The sequence below is a fragment of the Populus trichocarpa genome, chromosome 6, assembly GCF_000002775.5.
Source record: "Populus trichocarpa isolate Nisqually-1 chromosome 6, P.trichocarpa_v4.1, whole genome shotgun sequence".
Taxonomy (NCBI): Eukaryota; Viridiplantae; Streptophyta; class Magnoliopsida; order Malpighiales; family Salicaceae; genus Populus; species Populus trichocarpa.
The window spans coordinates 26,771,952-26,796,788 of NC_037290.2; the positions used below are offsets into that span (position 1 = coordinate 26,771,952).

Consider the following 24,837-nt stretch of genomic DNA (forward strand, 5'->3'; position numbering starts at 1 on the left):
GTGCTGCAAAAGCAACTGCAGCTGAATTGTCCTGCTTGAAATTGCCTTATGTAACGAGTCGTTGTTCTTTTCGCACAGTAATTCCTCAAAACAAACATTCAAGGAGGGCAAAGGATCTCAGTTCATTAAATTTGAGCAAGTAATCTCAAATTCAGATCGCAATTTCATTAAAAATTGATCGCGCTTGCTTTGCTCATGGACCTGTTGAACAACAGAGAGAGATTCGACTGGTATTTTGGCATAAATAATATCAGTATATTCTACCTATAAATTTTGAAAACCAGAATAATAATCTTGAATTGAAAGATTGCATTGAGAATAATTAGAGATATCATTTTGTAATTGAAAACGTCTAGCATTGTTGTTTTGATAGTAAACCTTCTTCAGGTACTCTCACATGGTTTTTGCTGTTTTATATGGCTTTAGATTAAGAATAATAAGAAGATCAACAGATCCTAAAATCCAAGACATTACCCAAGCATCCTTGACCTTCCATTGAAGCAACTTTGTAGAATCGGTAGGAGCTGGATCACTACCATCCACATGACCCCATAATTCTTTCCCCGTGACAAATACTTGAAACTGAAATTCTCAAGTGGAATAATTCTTTCTAGTGAATCGAACACTAAACAAATCAGAATTGTTTGATGTCATTGTCTTGACAAACCAAAACAAGAGGAATAAAAAAAAATCCAAAACCCAAAAGACAACCAAGAATCAAAGAAAATCCAAAAAAAAAACAAAGAAACCAAGAGCCCTATGCATCTAGGACCAACCAAAACTCAATCAAGAAAACCTAAGAAAAACTAAGGCAAGACTTTGGAATGCAGATTTAAAAGTGTGGCTCTGATACTATGTTAATTTGGCTGAATGACTTCCCTTCATGAGAGTTTCTTTCATTAAATAGAAAGAATTCTGATTTACATTCCATAAAATCTGCTACTATTAACTATAGTTTCGGCCTAATTATAAAAAGCTAATTATCTTATAATTACACAAATATTTACAGCTGTTTTTTTTATATGAATAATAAATATGTATATAAAAACTAATGATTCTACTTAAAAGTACCACGCTAACAAATTTTATTATACGAACTATACTGACCAATTAGTCTTAACAGTCATTGCTTTCAGTTTTGCTAATCTGATTGCTGCATCTGGAATTGAAGAGCTTTTAGTTGAGTGGAAAGTACGAAGAAATCATTGCTGATAAAACAGGAATCCAACATTTTTATTCGGAAAAATGATGAAATCAAAGAATATACAATTGACATTGAAATACAAAATTTTTATGTTTATGATCTTATCCCATCATCAATTCAAACTCATTAAAATCAACCATTCCGTCGAAATTCAAGTCCGCAGCCTTCAACATCTTCTGGATCTGCTCCATGTCCCAGCCTTTGTCCAGTCCCAAGCATTGCAGCACTCTCTTCAACTCCACTGCTTCGATATATCCATTACCATTCTCATCGAAAATCTTGAAGGCTTCTTGCAACAATTGATGGCGATCTGAGCCATCTTCCAATCCATTCAGCACCTCCTCTACAGGCACTTCTTCATCGTCTACACCACCTGGTAGGTCAAAAATAGCCTGGTCTTCTTCTCCTCCTGCTTCAACATATATCAAACCAAGCTTTTCCACCACCCGTCGCGCTTTCTCCTTCTTTATTTTCCCATTGTTTTCCATTCCAAACACAGCAGTCAATGCCCGGATCATCAACTCATCGGCTTGACGCGCTTTTTCTTGCTTGCAAGTTGGAGTTGTTTGAAGACAAGTTGATGAGCTTGGTCCTGAAACTCCTAGTGCTTGCACTAATCTGCTGCATACTCCAGTTATGCCAATCATATTGGAATACAAGATTACTAACAGACTCTAAATTCACAGGATTCCCGAGAAAATACAGCGGTCAAGGGACTGATAACTCTACTGCTTTTGCAGCAAAATAAATAATCATAAACAACTTGATTTCCTTCACTGCTCTACTGTCCATTTCTTATATAGTGAGAATTCTTAGAGAAAACCCTTGGTGTTGATCAAATTCACTCCAATGCCATCATATATTCCCTCCCATTTTATGTTCAATATTTTCTATTTGATCTGATTAATATCTTACATGAGAAAGCTGGCATGTTCTCTTACATTATTGTTGGTCGGTCATTCACCGTGCATGCTGTATTTATTAAATCTGGTTCAGTGTATCAACCTCTTACCTCAGTTAGTCTTCTGTGCATGCAGTCACAGGTAAAAGGCAATTAATTTGACTCTAAAAAAACAGAAGGTAGATCAAGAATTTTCTGAACTCTTAAACATTTGATTAGCAAAATAAATGACAGATCCGATCAAGCCATTCGTTTTCTCAAAATGAGGTGCATGCCATTCCAAGATTCAACTATGTGTTGGGATTTTTTCCCATGCCTCAAAATGTAAATGCAACAACTCGCAGTAGCATGCCTAAGTTGAAGTAGAGAAATGATACAGGTGGAAATGAAGCAGGTGGTTCTGATCAATCAATATATATATTAGATTTACCATAACTAGGTACCTAAGAAGAGGTGTGGGTCACCAAGGGTGATTGACCTGACAAAAAAACTTATGACTTTCCATTCAACTGTTCAATCATATACAAATTTTGCGAAAAAATTTCAAAGGTCTTATTCAATGGGGTTAGTTGTGGTCCTTAATGTATAATTTTAGCTAGTTTTATTGTTTTTTGTTTTTTGAATTTTCTAGTTTTTTATGATTTTTATTGTTTTTCTTTTATTTTCAGATTTTTTAATTGGTTTGGGTCAGATTTAGATTTATTTAAAAAAATTTAAACCTTTTATAGATATAAATTACTTGAAAAGAAAATATTCCATAATAAAATTTTAAATTAGATTTTTGTATGGTGATTCTAATTGATGTAATTATGTATTACTTATAATTGGGTTTTTTTTTATATTGGCCCTATTTAATAGAATTATGTACTACTTATATTTGTTAATGTCTTTTTTGTGTTGGTTATGCCTAATTCAAGAAAAATAAAATAGATGTAATTCTTAAATGTAGCGAGAACATGAAATTATTGGTTCAATTTCTTCTCAGTTTTGAAGGCATAACTGGGCCAACATGATTTGATCACTCAACTTCAAAATCCCAGTAATAAGATTTGAAGGTGACATGAAAACCAGCTAACAACTCATCAAAATTACGATTTAAGATTTTTAAGCCATCAAGTACTACGAATCTACTACCTCACGATGCCAACTAGTACAAGCTAATGATATTCTTTCTAGTGCCAGCACCTTCGTTGAAGCCTGGAGGGTCATGGAAATCCACCCTTGAATATCTGATAAAACTTTGAAATGCCCTGCAAATCTCACCAGTTGGGTGAGAAATGATTTTCCTACTCTCTCTGAGGGCACAAAAGATGGAAGAAACCGCGTTTTGTTGCTGTACTGTTAAGATTATTACTCTCTGATTACATATTTTAAGAGTTCAATAATGTTTTCTTCTTGCATTTTCTGCTCAAATCACGTGCATTGCCATTAATACACTGTTTCTTGCTTTGTTTATTCTCTTCTGTTTGTCACTACTGTATATTTATTTATTTATTATATGGTTGGCCATGCTGCCATCATGCTTTGATCCACAGGAAAATGTTAATTATGTTTTTTTCCTTCTTTTTCATGGTACGAGAGAGTAGTTCCGTTGATAAAACAAGGGCAAAAGCCATTAATTACAAAGCCAAGCCTGTGAATCACAAGACGGGTTCAGAAATGCAGGAGACAAATTAGTGGTAATGATGAAGTATTAGCCCTCAAAAGTTCCATAAAACAAGATCTCCAAGCTATAGGTCTACCACCATCGAAGCAAGCATTTCAAGTTAAGAATGTGAGCATAGAACCAGTGACAAACATGATGTTATGATCATAACGCCAAGAATCACATGTAGTCTAACCAAACAATTAAGTACAGAGAAGCTGCAGTCGTTCTTCAAATTAGAATATCCAACTAATTAATAGAATCAAATTCAAGGATGACACAGCCAACAACAATCTTGATGTAGGTAATTATGAAGGATCGATATGATGGTTCTGAACATTTAGTTGCAGGCCTGCTATAACTGGACCATGTAAATATCCCTCATTTATATATTAATGAGAATGATGAATCCAAGAAGAGGTCTTGTAATTCTAAATAATTCATTTAATAAAAATATTTATAATTTTTTATTTAATTGTTGGGTAATACTTGAATTCATAAAAAAAATTCTATTTAGAATCGGCTATCAATAATCGAGATAGAAAAGGCTTTAAATTAAACTCGGAGGATTTTGTTTTGAGCTAATTTGATTATTTTCTTTTTATTTTTGAATTTCTAGTTTAATTTTGTATTTTTTAAACTATTTTTTTTATTTGACTAAGGATCTTGATTTTCCTGCCTAGAAGAAAATTTTCTTACCAGTACACTACTGTTGAAGCTTGCTTGGTGTGCCGCTGTCTCTGGCACATATATGGTAAATCCTAGAACTCCCCTAATTCCGTTCTTCAGCAGCAAAATTGTTTACAGCAACACTGTACAAAAGTTCTCGATAATCGAAACTGGTCATGATTAGAGCTGATGCAAGATTCTAGCTAAGGTCCATCAAGAATCAAAAGGAAAAGACTAACGAAAACAGAAATCAAGTATAGCATAAATGTAAATGAAGTTCCTGACACGCATAATAATTCCATGACTCAATGTGCAAGACCGAAACGAGGCTTTGCATAGGATAGAATTAGGTAGAACTGGCCTTAATTTTCTATTTTATGACTAGATGTTGCAAAATCCGATCCAGTTTTCCGTTTTCCGACCACTGTTACACAGAACAGTTCACGAAACAGAAAAGGGTTGGACCGATCATTACTGAATCCAGTCGGATACAATGTCAAAGATACATGCTCATGATTAAACTACAACAATCCAGATATTCCCAGTCTCCCTTATACCCAAAATCACTGTATTCATAAGAAAATTTCATGTAATTTACTCTTAGATATGAACCATGAATATGAGGTTGCATAAAAATAAATTTTCCAAGAATGGTACAAAATAATCTTCCGAAGAAATGGTTTTGAGAATCATCCATTCATGCTTCATGTTTTACAAAATTTACAGTTGTGGTTTAATCTGCACAATCTTGCTTTCTTACTTAAAGCTATGACTGCCACCTCCACTGCATTTTTCCTCCGGCTCACCTGAGCTGCAAAAAGGCATGGAAACTTTGGAAGAGTAATGCACCCAATGCGGAAATCAAGCAGCCAGCAAAATACCTTCAGTTTTGCATAACGCTTTCAGTATCGAGAGCATTCCATCTTCCAAGTTAATAACGATTGACTTCAGCTTTATAAGATCATGCACTTGTCATTGCAATTACATGGTGTCGCCGCCACAACTCTGCAACTTGAGCAATCAGAAACATAGAACTCTCCTAGACCTTGAGCTTCATCATGGACATGGTCATGTGCTGAGAAGCTACTGTACAGTAGAGAGCCATCCACAGAGTGGTGAGGGAGGTTAATCTAGAGTTATAAAGATTATAAATTGCCTTCCAAGTGTGTTTTTTTTTTTTTTTCCTTCTTTCAAAATGAGTACCAAAAAACTCTTTAAAAAATCTAATTCATTGAACGAATTAAATCCCACCAGTGAATCTCGTAAATCAAGTTATTTATGGCTGTATATGTGTGCAGAGGAGCACCTGCACGTATAACCTTATAAACAATGGCTGTCAATGTTTACAAATATCCTTTTGGTACAGTCGTGATCAGTATAAATAATATCTGTAGTTCTGGAAATAATACATTTAAACAATGAGAAGACTCGTTCTGATCGTCAGTTAAAGAGAGCCCTTGATGTACTTAACTCTTCACCAGCTTCTGTTCCACTAAGAATTGAGAACTCATCCGGCAATGGAACATTTAGCTCTGAACAAACAAACTGAATGATTTTTCTCGTTGCGGTCCCAAATGAAATTTTGTTCAAGGTAACTGCAATGGCAAACCTGTTTTCAATATCACAAAAACCTGTGGATCCACCCAGACCTGAGTGTCCAAATCCACTAAAGGATCCATCACTTGAACTGAATCTCTTAAACCCTAATCCAAATTTCCCATTTGGCAGGACTAGATCACTGTATTCACCCGTACCCATGAACTGGTCATGAATTCTGGGGTCATTAAAGATCCAGATGACATTATTTTTGCGAGAATCATTGCTGGATGCAGAGCTATTGTCAGGTGAACTAGTGTTTCTGGCGCTGCTGCTGCCACTAGTGCTGGTATAACCATCACTATTACTTTCTCTACCACTACCATTGTCCTTGGAGTCTTTACTTTGCTTCGTCTTCTGCTCATAACCATTTTCTTTTTTCTTTGAAGCAGAACCCACTGCCTTGCTCTTTTTACCATTCTGCATTTTGGAGGTAATCTCTGAAGAAAATTTCGGAATGTGGGGGTGGCTACCAAGGGGTGGCGTGGACAATGAGGAATGAGGTGGTGGGACGAGGCCTCTGTCAACAAGAGCTGCATAATAGCGTGCAAGGGCACGGGCTGAGCAATGTCCGTTAGCGGCTGGTATAATAGCGCGACGAATGTTGAGCATGTTAGACAAAGCAAGCAGTGTAGTTACTAGTTGAGAAATGTTCTCTGGCTGGAAGGTGGAGGGAAGTGCAGAGAGACTACCAATTTTTGATAGCTTGCTAAAATCATCTTTATCTATTGTCAGCGATGCAAGTCGAGATTCCACACCTGAAGGAGACGCATAACAAGCATTACTTCCAATCATGAAAGGAACTTTGAATTTACAATTTATAGGAGCATTATAACTCTATCCATGGAAGGAGTAACAAGTAGAGAATATGTCAACTTGAAAAAGGACAATTGTGCGTGCAAATCTTTGTAGAATTTATGCTAGCAAAGCAAGAACATTGAATAAACAGATTTTAACAGATACCTGGTGGAATTCCAACATATAGCTCGCCTTCAATGTTGAGAGGACGAACAAATGCTTCTTCAAGGATCTCCTGAAATTTCTTCCCAGAAGCATGCTGTTTCATTTAAGCACATCATTAAAATGGAGAACAAATCAAAAATCCCTCCAAAAACAGATGCAGATGTCAGCTTCGTTATTCTTTCATATTCAAACACTTGAGCATGGGACTGTACCTCAATTATTCCACCACAAAGCCAGCCAAAAGACAGAAAGTGATACAACTGCACCTGGCCAGGTTCTGTCTCAGGTTCTGACATTGCAATCTGTTTCAGACATTCATCCCAGTCAGTCAGTAGCAAAGGATTTTCTTTTCTGAGGTTGTCCAAAGCGTTTTGCAATCCAGCTGTATGATTAAGCACATGGTGGACCTAAACGAGAGAAAAAAACAAATAAGCGAACATATATAGAGCTTCAGTGGTAATCAGACAAGTTTAGCAGGTCTTACAACATAAACTTTCACACCTTGATGAGATTCTTTCCATTTGTTCCAAATTCTGGCCAAATATTAGCAATACTTTCATCGAGGTTGAGTTTTCTGCAAGACAGTGTGTGACATTTCTAACAAACCACAAATATGGAAGTAATCCTCGGATTCTAGAACTTTCAAGATCACTCCAGCAATGAAATTTCCTTATAAGTGGGAAAACTTAAAGATCAAACCTGACCATCTAATCAAGAATATCTGACCCACCTGTATCTCCCCAGTACACACTATTTTTCTCACATTTTACATTAAGTTTACCTTAAATTACTTCATATTCTGCAGAATTACTCCTACTAAAAATGATATCCTATCTAAGAACTGGCAAGGACCACAAACACACAAACTTTTGACCCAAAACAAATGCATGGCAATAGATTATCATATACGGAATGAAAAATCAATTGCAAATAGTTCTATGTGCTAACTAGAAAAGAAAATCATCTAGTCATATAACCAAAATTTCGAAATAGATTATGCAGGAAAACCAGTGCTTGTATCATTATTTTTTTAGGAAGGATCATGCACCCAGTATTCCAGGTGAAAGTTTCCTGCAACATGAAAATTAATCAAAAAATAAACTAAATATTTTGCCTAACAGTTCAGTAAATTTTAACACAAAAAAGGCTTTGCTTTCATTCAATTACCACTACATACCCATTGTCAACAAGCCAATGTAACATTCCTGCTGTGATGCCCTTTGTTACAGAGAATACGGAGAAAAGGCTATCAGGCTGTACAGGGCGAGGATCATATCTACCGAGTACTCCAGCAGCAGTATCAATAATAACCTTTCCATCTTTATAGGCACATACCTTAAGAAATCAAATTGATAAAGTAACCAAAATAAACAGCAAATAAGATAGTTATCTTTTCCATATAAAAAGCATAAAAGCAGTATAAATTAACTAAAGGATTAATTTTAGTGTTGTTAACAAGTTATTCTTAAGTTTTACATTCATGCTACTTTGTCAGAAATTGTTGAACCAAGCAGACCTGGATTCCGAGTATTTTGTCTTCGTTCCCTAGCTCAACTAAAATCTGCCTCAGCTTTGCCTCCACTTCAGAATGAACTGGTGTATCATAGATCCACTGTGCATTTGCTGATGGTCCCTTAGCAATCTTTCTGGAAATTGAGTTTACAGTTCAAACAGAGATGAACTAGAAACAAAGAGTTAAAAAATTGGCACATTTGTTCTGGATAGACTCACTCTTGCAAAACAGATTCGGCAAACGGTCTCATGATATCTTGATATACTATGCGAGCATTCAACGTGGAAGAAAGCCCTAAACCCACATCAAAGGAAAAGTAAAGAAATGCACAAGATTTTACAGTAAAAGTTACCAGTGTAAAAATTCTGTTACTGACCTCTCAGAAGATTAACAACCCGTGAAAATATTACCATATCACCAGGAAATGCATCAATCTGAACCAACACTTGTTACTCAATTTTGATGAAATTTCCAATAAGAAGATCAAGAAATGTATTGATAGAATTAAAACCTTATGATAGGACATACTGGATTAAAGCGTTTAACTTCCTTTTGGCTGAGATTCATCTTTTCCTGTAGCACCTTCATGTTTCTTGTTCTTTGCTCATTCAAAGTTTTAGCATATTCCTTTACAGAAGCACCATTAAAGATTGGACTTGCTTATATCCAAAAAGAACTCTAGAAGCAGGCAGTGCATACTTACAGCAGCTTCATTTGCTGGTGTTGAGGCACGGAAGAATATGCTGGTCACATCCATAGCCTGCTCTGGAAGGTCCAGGCGCAGCTTAAGTCCCATTTCAGCAAAGGAAGACAAAAGAGCAACATGGTCCCCCTGGATGAGAAAGCATATCATTTACTTAATAATGCAAAATTAAACAAAAATTGTAGAAAATAGAAACACATAGGAGCAATGACAAAACCAACAGTATTGTACATAGTTGAATTGGCATATTTTATGCAAAATGGTGGTGAAAGATTATGAAAATAATGGATAATTCTCAGCTATACTTGACTGGTAATTTGATTTTAATGACCAATGTGCACTTTTGAGCAAGTCTCAGCAAAATATGGAATACCAGCAACAGGTTCAGCATACAGAGTAATGGCAGAGACAGAGACAGGGTAAACAATATGCTATAGGGGGGTACAGAAAACTGTCCCTGCAAGAAAAATTATGTTATTGGTTAACACATTCAATCATCAGATCTGTTACACTGATTCTCTATGATTCCAATGAATTATTGGCAGTACCCTGACAGGAAAATTTTCACAAACCTCAGCAGTAGCAAGAAACATTTTAGCTAGTGATTGTTTCATAGAGCTTGATATTTTCTTTGTAAACCCAAAGTCAAGCAAAATTGGACGATGTGGAGGTTCTTTGCTGACCAGAAAATTACCTGCAACACAACCAACACAAAAGCATTCAGAGTAAAATGATTCCGATGTAGGACACAATTAGGAAGAATATAATAGAAGAAAGGGGAGAAACGTGAAGTAAAGAAATGGGAGAAAGAACATATGTTTCAATATTCAATTTCAGACCCATTATCAAGTTTCATTCATCGAAATAGCTCCCTGAAAGAATATCAGTAGGTGTAAAATACACATCAACAAGGAAAAATCTGGGCACACGTTCTCTTTTTCTTTCCTTTTCTGAGGCAAACAGCCAGAGATTCTTTTTCCTTTCTTCCTGTTATACTACTAGTAAGCAAACACTAGACCAGTGGTTGAGCGAGCAAGAGAGAGGGTATACCAGTATGAGGGTCACCATTAAAAAATCCATCAACATATATTTGATGGGCATAGGCCCGTGTGATTTCTTCAACAATCTTTTGTTTGTTAGCACCACAAGCTTCTAGGGATTCAAGGTCATTCAAACGAATTCCGTCCATATACTCCAAAATTAGAACCTTTTCAGTCGACTGTCAATGAGAGGAACATAACATGCAGTAAGATGAGTGAAATGATTGTGCAAAATTATCAATGTAGGCAGAGCAAAAGAGGTACCCAGCAGATAAAAAGTGAGGAGTTTTCTCTTTTTAAGACCCACTCATCAAAATGCTATATAGAAAGTAGAAACTATCCATATTATGTCAAAATAAGAGAAGAAACTAGCACAACTAGGCTTCATAATTGTGGCCTCCTGCATGATTCATTTTCCTCCCCGCCACTCTGCCCAGGCTTCACAATTGCATTGATATTCTTTTTTCTCCTACGTATTCCTTTTCTAAGAATGGTGGTTAAAATGGAGATTTGTCAAAACTCATAAATGTCAACAAAGATGCCTGCAATAAGGCCTTCAATAGTTTCTTTGGACAGTGAGAAATGTTAATAAATTCCTAGGACAAGAAATGTTTTCAGGATTTCATCCTGTTGCACCTCCACTCTAGCACGCAACTTCATTATATTAAGAGGTTAAAGCAAAATGATACCTGAATAACCTCAGGGATCAAAACATCCACTTGATTGATGGACTTGTCGCTGTCATATTTGTTTGTGCAACCAAGATTTTTAGACACGGTTCTGGTGTTCTCTATAAATACAAAAGACCACTGTCAGTAAGAGAGAAAAGTATACTAAACAGTAGAGATATATATCAGTGCACTAGATATGAAAATCAAAAAGAGAATATTAATGGAAGAAGAGATTGTAGAATTTAAGAATTCAAAATTCCTTGTATTGTCCTTGCACGGTGTTATTACATTGATTGGGAATGTCTGATACCAATTCATCATTAGGAGTTGGGAGTTTCACTTTCAATAAAAGAGCTAGAAACTGGCTGAATACACCATCGCCAACCATCACTTTCATCTCTACAACATCCAAGCTCACCACTGCAACACAGTAGTGCTAACACTAATGCTTCCATTGCCATAACAGCACCGTGCCAAAGCCTTCACAACAGTTGCCACCAAATCACCACCAGAACCAAGTTGGTGTCATTGAAAAGTTACCATGAAAGCATCACACTGTCTTGACCACTGTAATTAAAGTCAACCTCACACTGCCACCATCACTGCTGTTCTCACCACCCTCATAGAGTGTATCCACCATGCCCAGCTGTTGCCTCCACAACCAAAGAGTATATACAACCACCAAAACCCAAATATGATCACTACAACTACCAACTTTGCTACCGCCAATCATCATCACTGCTGACACCATACAGCTATAATCCCATTCACTTCATTGATATATTAGAAACTTAATATGCTATGCATGGTATGGATTCTAACCATGATCAGATTTAACTATCCAAATAATTGGATTCCATTTTCAGGACTATCCAAATAATTGGATTCCATTTTCAGTATTTCAAGTCCCAATACCCTCATCCAGACCCGGCCTTAACACTCATTTATTATCTATTGGTTGTAAAAGAAAATAGCAACTTTGTGATGTCATCTACAGAATTTCATCAATGGAAATATCAAAAAAGACAAAGTTTACCTGCTTCATGGTTGAAATCGAGTTCTTTTGGAGTTTCTTTGCACCATTCATCAATCATGGGATTGAAGTTATATTGTGGTTCTGTCCAGGCTATCCAATCAACAATGGACTTTGCATCCTTCAAGTCCTGCAAAACAATAGCATACAACATAACCATGCAGGACTGCAACATTTTCTTTCCATTCTAGCATCTCATAACCCAAACACAAAAGAGTCTCAAAACCTCCAATATGATTGCCTTGATGTCTTCATGTTGAACTTTAACCACCACCTCCCGCCCATCAATTAACGTAGCACGATGCACTTGCGCAATCTGCACAAAACATAACATAAAAACCACGAGATTATTCCAAAATGCATAAATACCCCTTGTGAGAATAAGAAAGCAAAATCTCCACACTAACTTCGCACCACAAACACAGTCTAAGGATCTTACCGACGCTGTTGCCAGTGAATTTTCATCAAAATCCAAGAAAATCTCCTTCATGGATTTCCCTAGTTCTCTCTCTATCGTACGACAAACCTATAACCAACCAATCAACCAACACCACTCGCGAATAAACAACTGACATTATAAGACAAATACTAAAACAATAGTAAAACTAAAAATCCTTCAAAAACATCAGCTCAACAAATTCCCATGATCAATGTTAGGAAAAAAGTTATAAAAAAAAAAACCTCCTGCAACGGGCGAGGCGGGAGGGAGTCTTGCAACTGCTTGAGAAGCGAAATGTAAGCAGAAGGAAGGACATCAGCACGAGTGGACAAATACTGTCCGAGCTTCACCCACAAACCTCCCAACTGTATCATCATATTACGCACACGCTTAGCATTCCGCTCGTGTGCTCTCTTCCACAACTCCTCGCTTTTCTCATTGTTCTTCATAAATTCCTCTCTTTTCTGTAAAGCCTTCATGATCATCACAGTCTCAGCACAGGAGCGTCATCACTTAAAAAAATAATTAAAATCTCAGTTAATTCGAAATTACCTTATAATCGAGGTATATTAACACAGCCAATGAGAACACTTTCACGCGTCTTCTGTAGATGTTTCCCCACCCCATCGCTAACAGAGAATCAAACGATGTTACGTAAAATCAAGTTACAATTAAGCTTTTAATTGCGAAATCGAACACAAAATTACCTGATTATAGTAGTTGTTGTAGAGTATTAGTTAAGAATTTGGGAATTTAAAAGGATTAGAGGAGGAAAGGAGGAGCTGCCAGGGGAGAGGCTGAGCAGAGAGCGAGCGAGAGGAAGACTGAGAGCGGGAGGGAGAGAGCATGAGAATTCTTCGAAACGACCTTAAATAAATGTCGTTTATGCATTGATAGAATCTAGTTGGGACCCTTGTGTTGTTTAAATTTGATATCAAATTTTGACGAGTATTTGTAATCGATTAGGCACCACTTGTTTGATGACACGTGTTTCATTTGGATTTAAAGTCACGCGCGTTGTGCCTAGTTTGGTGGTTATTACCCGCCGTATTACGCTTAAAGTAAATGATTAGAGATAATGGGCAAACCTTGAAAGAAGTCCCCAATCTATAAGGGAGATTCCGATTAGATCCTCGATGTATCGATATTGCTTTCTATCAATAAAATTGTTTAGTAGTCGCGTGAAATCATGTGATTTCTCTTTTTATATAAAACAATCATGAAGTTGAACAAGCTATACAAAAGAAACATATATAGAGCTTCATGTGATGTGATTCAACGATGAATTTAAGAGAATTTGATGGGTTTTTTATACTATTAAGAAATAAAAATTATAATATAATTATTTAATGATTTTATTAACTAAAATTGATATACAATACATCAATCAAATAACATTTTTGTTCGGTCCCAACTTAAATTTAAAGTCTAAATAATATCCCGGTAATTAATAAATTTTCACGGTCCTAAAGATAGTGATTTATAAAGTTTTAACTATACATCGGTAACATTAAAGGCTTAATTAAGATAAGAGAACAGGTCGAGGATGTAATTAAGATTTTTCTGTAAATTGAGGACTTTTATAAGGTTTGGAGAGATGTTTGATAGAAACATTGACTTTGAACATTGAAAGCTATTGATTTGTAATAATATCTCCTTGTCATTAAACTTTATTAATTAATCACTGTGTACGTGGAGTTTTAACAAAAAGTAGTGATAAATTAGTACAGTGCATTAATCTAGAAGAATGCAAGGTGGCACGTGTTGTGGGTCCTTGCTAACGGTCCACGTAATTGAAATTGGAAATTCCTTGGTAGTAGAAAGAAGTTAGGAATTGAAAATTGCTTGGAACATATAATAATGTTTAAGACTTTCATTGAAAGTAAAGGATATGGAGGGACTGATTAACTCTCAAGTAATCTCGCAAGTAATGAAGCTAGTTTTATACCTTCATTACTTGTTGATTTTGTAGAATAGTGTAATTGTGAAAAGAATATCGAGGGAGATGGACAGACCTTTCCAATTTTGATTAGAAAATTCATCCTCAAGTAATTGCTTCAAGTGTTGATAGTGATAAGATTGCTTGATTCTTTAATTTGTTTTTTATTCAAGAAAAAGAAGAAAAAAAAAAATCCACTTCCCTTGACTATAAGGAGTAACGGGATATTAAAGAATGATTTTTCTCGTAATAATATCATCTTATCTATATATTAAGCAGACTTCAAATCGTTTCTTCAAGTATTATTAAGTGTGTTTTTGATTTTGTACTTCAACTTGTTTTTAAAAATATTTATTAGACTATTTTATGTCTGAAAAAAAAAATTAAATTAATGTTTTTTAAAGTGATTTTTTTATTATTTTAATGTATCGATGTAAAAAAAATATCATTTTAATATTATAATTTTCATGTTTTTTATGGTTTTAAAAAAGGTGATCTATCTTACATGTCCGATAGTTTTTTTCTTTTTAATCGCTTCAAAAGATCAATCTACCTCACTACCAGCCTGTTTATAACTAAAAAATAAAAAACCCATGGAATTACCCCTAAACCATTCCTAAATAAATTTTGAGATAGATTAATTTCGTGATTTTATTGTACTAAAAATAATGAAAATACACAAATTCCGTCAAAGCAAGCCTTAAATTAATTATGATATAAAGGACAATGTTGTTATGTAAAATATTATTTAAAAAGAAAAAATTGATTTGTCAAATTTATTAGATGATTATTTAAGAGCGCAGTTGAAACCGTGTTTTTAAAATTTTAAATTTTTTATTTTAAATTAATTTTATATGTTTTTGGATGATTTTAATATATTGATGTGAAAATAATTTTTAAAAAATAAAAAAAATATATTTAATATATTTATATATAAAAAAACATTTAAAAAAAACCATCATTTTACTCTTTCAAATTGACTTTTCTTTGATGCTGGCTTGGGTCTGGGATGTAATAATAGTTGTGGATTCCAGCATTTTAGTTATTTGGGCCAGCTTATTGAGCTATTCTAAACGCAAATATGTGGCTGGTGTCATGTTGCCCGTTCAAATAGATCAAGGAAGTAACATGTGCTAGTTAATAAGTGACGTGGCCGAACCTCTTAATAAAATCTCAAATATTAATCGCTTGCCTACTCTCTTGAATATATTAAAAATGCTAGTTAATAAGTGACGTGGCCGAGCCAGATAAGAAGAAAATAAAACAGACGGGAGACATAATTTATATCAAGATACTAAATATTTCTCTCCAATACAGTTCATCTCTTTAAAATGTTTACGGCTTCTTAAATAGGCCATGAACTAACCTTTACAAGGTGATGTAGGACTTTTTTTTGAAAAAATAAATATATTTTTTTTAGTTTAAGAATTTATAATTTTTATTTTTATTTTTATTTTTCTATTCAATATTATTGTGCTTTTAATAATTTTTCTATTTGAAGAAAATAGTTTTTCTATTCAGTATTATTAGGTTTTTTAATTTTTTCTTCTATATAAATAGTTGTAATATTATGGTTGTAATAGGCTTAAATATTTTGAGTGTCTCCCTATAATTATGGTGTTTATGACATTTAAAAGTTTTGACTTATAACAAACCATGTTATCTTTTATTTTCGGCCGTGTCAATTGGTATCAAAGTTTATTAATTCATGATGGTTTTGGTTGAAGATCATAGAAGACGGATATCAAAGCTTAACGTACGGTTACTAGTAATTTTGGTTGAAGGTCATAGATGACGTGTATTAGAGTCCAACGGTTTCTGGTGGTTAGTTGTTGTGTGTTGTTAAATAATCATTGTTGAAAGAGATTGCATAACAAGATATTGGTGTATAGGAGGGAAAAGGGAGGCTCCTCCAAGAAAAAAAAAGATGTTTAGGAACTAGTATGTTGTTCTCATTTGCTTTAGTTACTTTTATTGAAAATCTTGATGGTGGGATCCACGATGAGACACTTAGCACAAATATATTGTGTTAGAGATTCACGATGAAGCAACCTGTATAAAAGTGTTATGTTAGGAATTTAAGATGGGACAAGCTGTATAAAGGTATTGAGATAAGGATCCACGATGAGGTGATCACACAGAAAACAATGTTTGTGATGGATGATGGTTTCTGACCAAAATCTAAACTCGATAATGTGTTCTTTCTAGCCTAGGTAGACTGATGTATAAGTTTTTTTAGAAAACCGAATACTTTTTAGTTATTTTTTCAGTTTAAGAATTTGTTTTTATTTTTCTATTCAATATTATTATGGTTTTATAGTTTCATTTTTTAAGGGAATATTTTTTCTATTTTATTTTCCCTAATCAATATTACTAGGGTTATTTTAGTTTTTTCTATATAAATAATTGTAATAGCCTTTTGACAATTAAAAACTTTGATGAATAAAAATTAAATATTTGGTTGTCTCCCCGAAATTATGGTGTTTTGGACTTTGAGAGTTTTCCTTGTTATTCTTTGCGCTTGACTGCTTCACAAGGTAAGAAAATCAAAATCCTAAATCAAATAGAAAAAAAGCAAAAAAAATATGAAATTAAACTAAAAATCCAAAAATACAAACTAAAACAATGAAATTAGCTCAAACAATATTTTTCAAGCCTAATTTAGACTTTCAAGATCTGGATGGTTACAACAAGCAGATTCTTTATAGAATTAAGCCTGTAAAATCTTCTGATTAAATTTGAACGTGATATAAAAATCAAATTGAAAATTATGAATTTTTTGCTAGGTTGGTCGTATGGCACAAACATATCTCTTCTTGTGCTTTGCTTTGTCCCACTGTTATATAGAATTAGTTTCCTAGGCTTTTTGCATGATCTAATTATGAGAAATCTGCAACTTACTAATTCTTTCAACCTAACTTGCCTACATTAAAAAAAGTTAATAAATTTAGATATTGTATATTTTTTGAAGTATTTTTGAATTTGATATTTTTCAGTTTAAATGTATTTTTATAAAATCACACACATTACATTATCAAACACACATTGATTAGGCAATTAAAGAAAGTGCGATCCATTAATTGCTCTAATTAGACATCATTTGCTAAAAGGTGCATCTATTGTGGTAGCTAGCAAGGACTTGCACTTTGCTAGCTAGCATGCTGTTGCAGGCATGCAATGAAGTTGGGTAGGCTTGTTTATAATTTTTTTTAACAGTACGCTCGGCCAAATCCATAGCATGCGGCGGACTGTTAAAGAAAAGACATTAAAACTTTTACAACTTACATTACAAGACATGAAAGCTTGGAGATCCTAAAGAAGATTGGAGATGCTTTGTCAAGGAGAAACAAAAGGACAGCAAATACATCATGGGATGTCTTGGTGTCCATGTTATGGATTCAACCGAGTGCCTTTTCAGTGTTTCCTTTCCTTTTCTCTTGACAGCTACTCTGATCATTCACTTGCAAGTTGTTCTCCATTATTTGCTTTGTGTTTGGTAAAAGGTGCAGGGTGATTTAATTTTAAATGTGTTTTTTTTATTTGAAAATGTATTGAATTTATTTGAAAATACAAAAAATAAAATAAATCAATTTGATATTTTTTTTATACGAAACACACTGAAATGCACCATCAAGCAGCTTATTATTAAGTTCGTGTCCTTCCTTGCCTTAGCCTCGTATCAGCAAGCAACGTTTGTTATCTGGAGAGTAACAGTAGTGGTCGGTTAGGCAATTTCATCGACATCTATGTATATGGTTCATCAACTTTGTTGCGGATCATCCTCGCGCTGTCTGTACAAAGCATGTGTGCGTGATTAGTGAGATTATGTGGGATATATAGCAAGGATGACTAAGATTCGCGCACTCAACCTTGTTTTTTTGCACTGTTTTAAATATGGGCCGAATTTATGACTCGATCAAAGATATATATATATATATATATATATATATATATATATATATATATGTTATTTAAAAAAAAAAATCAACTCAAATTAACTTACTTTACTTATAGTTGAAATATTAATCTACTTGATTCTTGAATTAAATTTAATAACAAAAGAAGGATCGAACCAACCTTTGTTTTTGGCCATGTGAACTTAATTGCCACCACCAAAAAGTTTGAAAAAATTTCAATTTAGCTTCTGAATTTTTAAGTCTTTCACAATATATAGTTAAATATTTTCCCTCTCGATCTAAAAAAAATTATCATATTTTTTCTCTGGATCCAATTCTAAGTTTACTGATTTAAGATTCATACAATTTTTTTTTCTAACACCTGCTCTTAAGAAATCCTAGCAAAGCTCTCAATGTATTTCATAAGCCAGTTTTTTTTTTTATATATAATCAAAATGGTGATTGCACTTGAGATTAAAAGTTCTGTACGTGTGTTGCTTCAAAATTATTGGACTCTTGACAATTGAAGATCTTTAGCTTGGCTCGTTATAAATATGGCTATATACTCTTCAGAGCCATATCTCTCCTTGAAAGATTTTATTCCTCCATTTCAACATCTCGTACCTCTACGGCTCTGCCATAGCACTACCACTCCTCCATACCTCTCTTTTTACTCTGTTTTGTAAGGAAAGTAGGGCACAAAATATCTAGAAATGAGGGGTTCATACTGGTAACCAAACCGAGCAAGTGTTTTATGGATTGGCAACTTGACATGTTGCGCGATGGCGGTGCTTTTAGCAGTCTGGGCCCCTATGGTCACTTGCTTTTCATAGATACTCTCCATTTCCATATTCCTCATCATGTTTTTCAATCTGTAAATACATCACATGGTCAGTTTATAAAGGGCATTGCAAAAGAAATGAAATGATGAAGAGGACGGACAGTATTTGCCTTGGGGGCTTACATGAAGAGGTAGAGAGTGTAATTCAGCCAAGGATGACTTGCCGGCAGCACGGGATCTCAGAGCTTAATAACTAGAAGATCAAGGCTGTCATTACTTTTCCGGCCGGCAAGTTGCCCTTGGCTACATTGTACTCTCTTCTTCTCATGTAAGGCCTACTTGGCAGCAAGAGCAAGAAGAAGAAGCTAGTCCAGAACGGCGCCTGGCTTGAAGACGATTAAGAAGGGGTAAAGTTTTATTGTTATATTTTTTAATTAAATAATGCTAGACATCTATACATAAACTTCTACCATCTCTTGGGATTTGTTTTATTTTATAATTATGATTGTGCGACGATATACATGTATTTCGAGTTTTTAAATTTTTTCTGATATTACAATAAACATCATGTTTCAATTAAGTAAATACATTTTAATGAAAGTTCGAAGTATAGATCGCTGATTAATTTTTTTTAATCCATGAAATTCTATTACAGATTCAAGTCATGTTAATTAAACCTTTGTGCTTATCACAGCCAGCAACATCATTGACAAGGATATGTGTGTGACAAAATCACATAAAAAGGGGAGAAAATCTATGCATTAATGCATTATTTCTATCATGCAAAACTTTACGTACCTTTTTCTCATGTGGCTGTCCATTTTCCTTCGCATCATCATCGTCATCTTGTAGAGGATCTAAGGCTCCCAAAAGTACTGTGTATCCTGAAAGAGGACAGGAAAGAAATCCAGCAAGGGATCAAATCATCAAAAAGTGCTAAAGCTGTAGGTGTAGAACATGATAGCCAACATGCATGATGAGATTGCTTTAATGGCAGGGAATGAGAGAAAAAATGAGTGTACTGGGTTACGGCCTATGGGGCCATCCTGCATCCTCAAGGTAATGGGAAATAATTGCAGTTATGTACGATTTATTTCGTTAGTAATTTCCTAGCTAGCTAGTACCTATCTCATTAGATAGGTAGTTGCATTCGAAGATAGCTACTTCAGAAAAGACGTGGCTGAATTATTATATGTAGTTGGTGACTGGGCAAATGCCATTGATAATTGAAGCTGATGGTAAGTTAACTTCATATGTATCTTAATTTTTTTTAATGTGTTTTACTAAAAAAAAGAAAAGAAAAGAAGAGTGAAATGTACTGAATGTTTAATTCTTTTTGTGCATAAATTTAGTTAGTTCCCACTGATCAATTTTTTCTTCAGATGATTAATTTGTAGGACTATTACCCACCTAATTTTTTCATGCTTTTATTCCTTATATTTTTCACATAATTCCAAATAAAATCCATCAATTACTCCCATGATTTTCTTATTGCTTAATTATCCATGAAAAATCCCCCCCCCCCTAACAAGGACTTATATATAGTTTCTCGATCGGCTGAGTTTTGTAGAGATGAATTTGTCAAATTAATAACTCATCAAAAATTCGAAGAGGGGAAATGATATGGAAATATTTTGGCTCATTATTAAACATGCATGTTGGTACTTGGTCGAGTACACAGCATGGGATAGCTTTTTTGTGCTCTCTCGGGTGAGTGGAGAATAGCATGCCGATTAGTGACTTTATCAGCTAAAAAGTAATTTTCTTATTAATCGGAAGAGGCATCATTAATCTAAATCTTGATTCCGAGATGATAATGATAAACTTCTTTGTCAGGTAAATCACTACCATAACACCTTGATTAATATTTAATTTTAATTGAGCATAGACTCTACAATATTGTTTTTTTTCTTTTTTTCAAAACTTTGAACTTACACTTATGGGAAGTTTGTGCATATCTAAGTTAAATAACCATGAAAAGAATGGCCATCCCGAGACTGAGTGTCAGGATGCTTGATACACAATGGAAGGAAGCCAGCACAAACATCAAGCACTGAAGTTGCCTCATACCTTCCCTGGAAAACAAAGAAGCCTTTCCCTGTTCAAGAATCCGGTCAAAACAGATATCACTGTTAAATCTTGGTCTTGTACATAGCATATACATGCGTTTAGTGGACAAAATTTATACCTATTCTGCACATTTGGCTTCTTCTTCACTCCAACCACCTGAATCCACGCTACCACAAGGAAGAAAGGTTACACCAACACTCTTTGGGATACATGATATATTTGCAACTGGCGTTTCCAATACAGTCAGCAACATTAAGATGAAACACAATAGCTAGCGCCACCTCTATACAAACCGAAAATATATAAAGGTTTAGTAATTAGCAAGTACGATTCATAGAAATCTGTAAGAAACAGATTTTCTTATTATATGTATTTTGATGTGTATTAGATATTCATCTTGTACAGAGCTTGGATCGATGAGGTGCTCCCTCGTTTTCTTATTGAAATACTGTGAACCCGGAAAGAGTTATCAGCTGAACGAACGCAATTGCATAACAGTTTCTAAGTCAAAATCAAAATAATTTAGAGAAAGAGAGAGGTTGTGTGCTGATGTTGAAAGGAAAGGTAGGCGGCAGCGAGAGGGAAAAGAAAGAAAAGCAAAAATAATAGAGAGGGGGGAAATGTGGTGGTCATTGAGCTATGCATCCCAGGCATTAAAAAAAAAAAAAAACAATATTAACGCACCGCGTGAATCCACACTGCACCGTGTCTACATCGATAGTGAAACCCTTTTTAGTTTTAGGTATTTTTTTTGTTAATTGTTAATGGCTTTAATTAAGAGTTAATTAATTGTGGCTATTATAATTTTATCAAAATGTTTGATATGATGTTAGAATTCTTTCATGATTGAATATATATTAAAAAACTTCATTATATAATTATGTAGTTTTTGTGTGTTGGTGGATAGCCTTGAAATCAACTCTTATGCATGTTTTTGCCGTAAGTTTTAGAATTTTAATATATTAAAAAAACCTTGGTGCAAACTCTCCATGAGTTTCAGAAAGCCAAAAACACCATGTCTGCCAAACTAGCAACTTGAAAGAAGAATCCTATGCATGTTTTTTAAAATCAAGATTTTTCTGACAAAGAGAGAGGAATCGATGTTCTTCGATGCATGAATGCACTCTATATATCTAGAGGAATTCATAATTATCGAGAGGGAAAATTCAGTATTTGGGACTTCTTCCCTGCATACATGGTTATTAAACCTGAACCGGTCCAGCAGGTCGATCTGGTTGAACTAGTGGCTGGACCAGTCTGGATTTAATAAAAAACCGGTTAGGGCAACAACTCGGCTAAACCTAGGCGACCCGGCGGGTCGACCAATGACCCGGGCGACTCGGGTGATTTTTTTTCAAATGTGAAATTTGAAACCCATTAGTATATATACTTTATGTTCTAAAAAAAAAGTCATGTTTTTTCAATGTGGGATAAAAAACGTTTTGGTTTAAATACTTCAACTTAAAAGGATAACATAGTATCTTTTCAATGTAGGATTTGAAGCCTTTTCGTGTATATACTTTATGTTCCTAAGAAAAAAATCATGTTTTTTTAATGTGGAATAAAAAACCTTTTGTTTAAATATTTCAACTTTAAATGATAACATAGTTTCTTTTCAATGTGGGATTTGAAGCCCTTTCGTATCTATACTCTATGTTTCCATAAAAAAAATTATTTTTTTTTAATGTGAGATTTGAAACTCATTAGTATATATACTCTATGTTTCCAAGAATTTTTTTTTTCCAATGTGGGATAAAAAACCTTTTAGTTTAAATACTTCAACTTAAAATGATAACATAATATATTTTCAATGTGGTATTTGAAGCCCTTTCGTATATATACTCTATGTTCCAATGAAAAAAATTATATTTTTTCAATGTGGAATTTGAAACCTATTAGTATATATGTTCTATTCCCAAGAAAAAAATCATATTTTTTCAATGTGAGATAAAAAACTTTTTTGATTTAAATACTTCAACTTAAAAGGATAACATAGTATCTTCTCAATGTGGGATTTGAAACCCTTTCGTATATATACTCTATGTTCCCATGAAAGAAGTTATATTTTTTCAATGTGGGATTTGAAACCTATTAGTATATATACTCTATGTTCTTAAGAAAAAAATTATGTTTTTTCAATGTGGGATAAGTTTTAAAATTTCATTGTTATATTTATATGAATTTTTTTATATAAAATATTTAAATTTTAAATTTTTTTAATTTTTTTAAATTGACCCGAGTCTAATAACTAATGCCGGCAGAAAATCGAAAACGTACGTGCACATGACAATAACTAATTAATTTCTCAAAGTCAGCATATATACCTTTTAAGATACTATTCTATTACAACATTCACAGCAAATCAAACGTGTTCTTCTCCCACTTCAATGCTTCGTCTCCTTTATTCCATAAAAGGAGAGTGCATTGGGTCAAAAAGTTCTGCGCTGAGACCCACAAAGCCATCACCAATTCAATGGCCATGCCTAATTTTGCTGCCATGTTCATGCCATACCTTCAATAAATATTTGTACAAGAAGCGAACATGTACTGACTTTTTTCTTCTTCTTCTTCTTCTTTTTTAATATCACAGCTTTTAACTAGCATAATTGAGAACTATCACAATTTAGCTAGTTGTGCCACTCTTAATGAGAATTTAGAATAATAATACTAATAGAGGTGTACTAGGAGTAGCGCAACCTTTAAAAAAAATAGCATGAATAAGTCCTAAAATATTAAGATAAAAATTAATAATTAAAAAACAATAAATTCATAATCAAGTTTGAAAGCTTTCTCGACCTTGATGGTTATAGCCAGCCACCGACTTCTTATAGAATGAGATCTATACAATCTCCTGATTAAATTTGAATCAAATCCAACTATGAGATTAAATGCTCTGTCATTTTTTATAATATATATATTAAGCATTCCACTCTCAGTAGCGTAATCTTTAAGAGTTTATTTTTAAAAAAAAAATTAATTTTTAATTATTTTTAGTGGTGCAACTTTTTAATTTTAATTTTTAAAAATTCGACTGGCTGTGTTATTAAAAGTAATGCAACTCTTTATTTTTATTTTCAAAAAATCAATTAGCTGCGCTAGCAACTGACTAAAATGCGCTGCCTCCTAAATGTCCCCCCCTGATTTGCAAATAATATTTTATGACTGCTATTCTTAAAATAAACTTCCTAAATTGGCCTCAATGCCCATAAAATTTGTGCGACGGGACAGGCTAAATGAAGCATCTGAAAACTGCTCAGACCTGGACTGGGTATTACTGGACAAGTCCAAGGCTTTGCTTGTAGTGGGCTCTAAATCTATGGTGAATAATAGACCTACACCAGCCGAGTTCAAGCCCCGTAAGAGATTCATGGCGGGCATGTACTCGGAAGAAAAAAGATGAACTTCCAATTTTATTTTATTTTTTTTATAATTCAATTTTTACATGAGGAAAAAATCTAAATAATAAAGGCAAATTAATTTTCTTAGCTTTACATGTCACCTAATTAAGAAAACTTGATTTCCACTTTTACCCCCCCCCCCTAGATAAAGATCTTAAATATTAGCTGAGAGTAAATACCTGTTAATATTCTAACGGCTAACAACACAACTCTTTTATTTTCAAAATCTATAATTTATAACTCTTAAGAAGCCATAATCTCCGCTAAAAGCAACAATCATGGACCACCGTAGATCAAGAACCATGAGCCAGCCACCAATCCATCCACGGTCCACACTCCACGAACACTGCATTGATTGAAAAACAACTCTGATTAC

At 34.1% G+C, this 24,837-nt stretch overlaps 2 protein-coding genes and 2 long non-coding RNA genes across 6 annotated transcripts; 1 reads left to right on the plus strand and 3 right to left on the minus strand.

The window, feature by feature from the left end:
• Window positions 1-1,205: 1,205 nt before the first annotated feature.
• On the minus strand, window positions 1,206-2,001 carry LOC18100772 (calmodulin-like protein 2). The gene has a single exon (XM_006382121.3). It carries the CDS (start codon window positions 1,849-1,851, stop codon window positions 1,306-1,308), a length of 546 nt encoding a protein of 181 aa, XP_006382183.1. The 5' UTR covers window positions 1,852-2,001; the 3' UTR covers window positions 1,206-1,305.
• Window positions 2,002-5,673: 3,672 nt separating this feature from the next.
• Window positions 5,674-13,279, minus strand: LOC18100773 (uncharacterized). 2 transcript variants are annotated; one of them, XM_024602592.2, is made up of 19 exons: window positions 13,085-13,278; window positions 12,930-13,006; window positions 12,620-12,850; window positions 12,378-12,464; window positions 12,165-12,254; window positions 11,942-12,068; window positions 10,924-11,024; window positions 10,245-10,413; window positions 9,767-9,888; window positions 9,195-9,323; window positions 9,020-9,118; window positions 8,868-8,925; window positions 8,710-8,785; window positions 8,495-8,624; window positions 8,156-8,313; window positions 7,480-7,552; window positions 7,191-7,385; window positions 6,979-7,072; window positions 5,674-6,773 (listed from the first exon to the last, which is right to left on the minus strand). In XM_024602592.2, exons 2-19 carry the CDS (start codon window positions 13,002-13,004, stop codon window positions 5,860-5,862), a joined length of 2,928 nt encoding a protein of 975 aa, XP_024458360.2. In that variant the 5' UTR covers window positions 13,005-13,006; window positions 13,085-13,278; the 3' UTR covers window positions 5,674-5,859. The 2 variants fall into 2 exon arrangements, with proteins under 2 accessions (XP_024458360.2, XP_052309978.1); XM_052454018.1 differs by lacking the exon at window positions 12,930-13,006 and having other exon boundaries at window positions 12,620-12,889; window positions 13,085-13,279.
• Window positions 13,280-18,529: 5,250 nt separating this feature from the next.
• Window positions 18,530-20,198, minus strand: LOC112327938 (uncharacterized). 2 transcript variants are annotated; one of them, XR_002982462.2, is made up of 3 exons: window positions 20,016-20,198; window positions 19,792-19,877; window positions 18,530-19,084 (listed from the first exon to the last, which is right to left on the minus strand). It is a non-coding gene; the product is annotated as an uncharacterized LOC112327938 (long non-coding RNA). The 2 variants fall into 2 exon arrangements; XR_002982461.2 differs by having other exon boundaries at window positions 19,792-20,198.
• On the plus strand, window positions 19,083-20,363 carry LOC112327939 (uncharacterized). Its single transcript, XR_002982464.2, has 2 exons — window positions 19,083-19,400; window positions 19,649-20,363. It is a non-coding gene; the product is annotated as an uncharacterized LOC112327939 (long non-coding RNA).
• Window positions 20,364-24,837: the final 4,474 nt, after the last annotated feature.

What these genes read in the sequence shown, in the direction of transcription:
- LOC18100772 (XM_006382121.3), bottom strand. Translation starts at nt 1,851, where the DNA reads ATGATTGGCATAACTGGAGTATGCAGCAGATTAGTGCAAGCACTAGGA.
- LOC18100773 (XM_024602592.2), bottom strand. Translation starts at nt 13,004, where the DNA reads ATGGGGTGGGGAAACATCTACAGAAGACGCGTGAAAGTGTTCTCATTG. An exon ending in TAATGGTGACCCTCATACTG is followed by an intron (nt 9,889 to 10,244) that starts GTATACCCTCTC and finishes GTTGTGTTGCAG; the next exon opens with GTAATTTTCTGGTCAGCAAA. An exon ending in AAGTTAAACGCTTTAATCCA is followed by an intron (nt 8,926 to 9,019) that starts GTATGTCCTATC and finishes GTGTTGGTTCAG; the next exon opens with ATTGATGCATTTCCTGGTGA.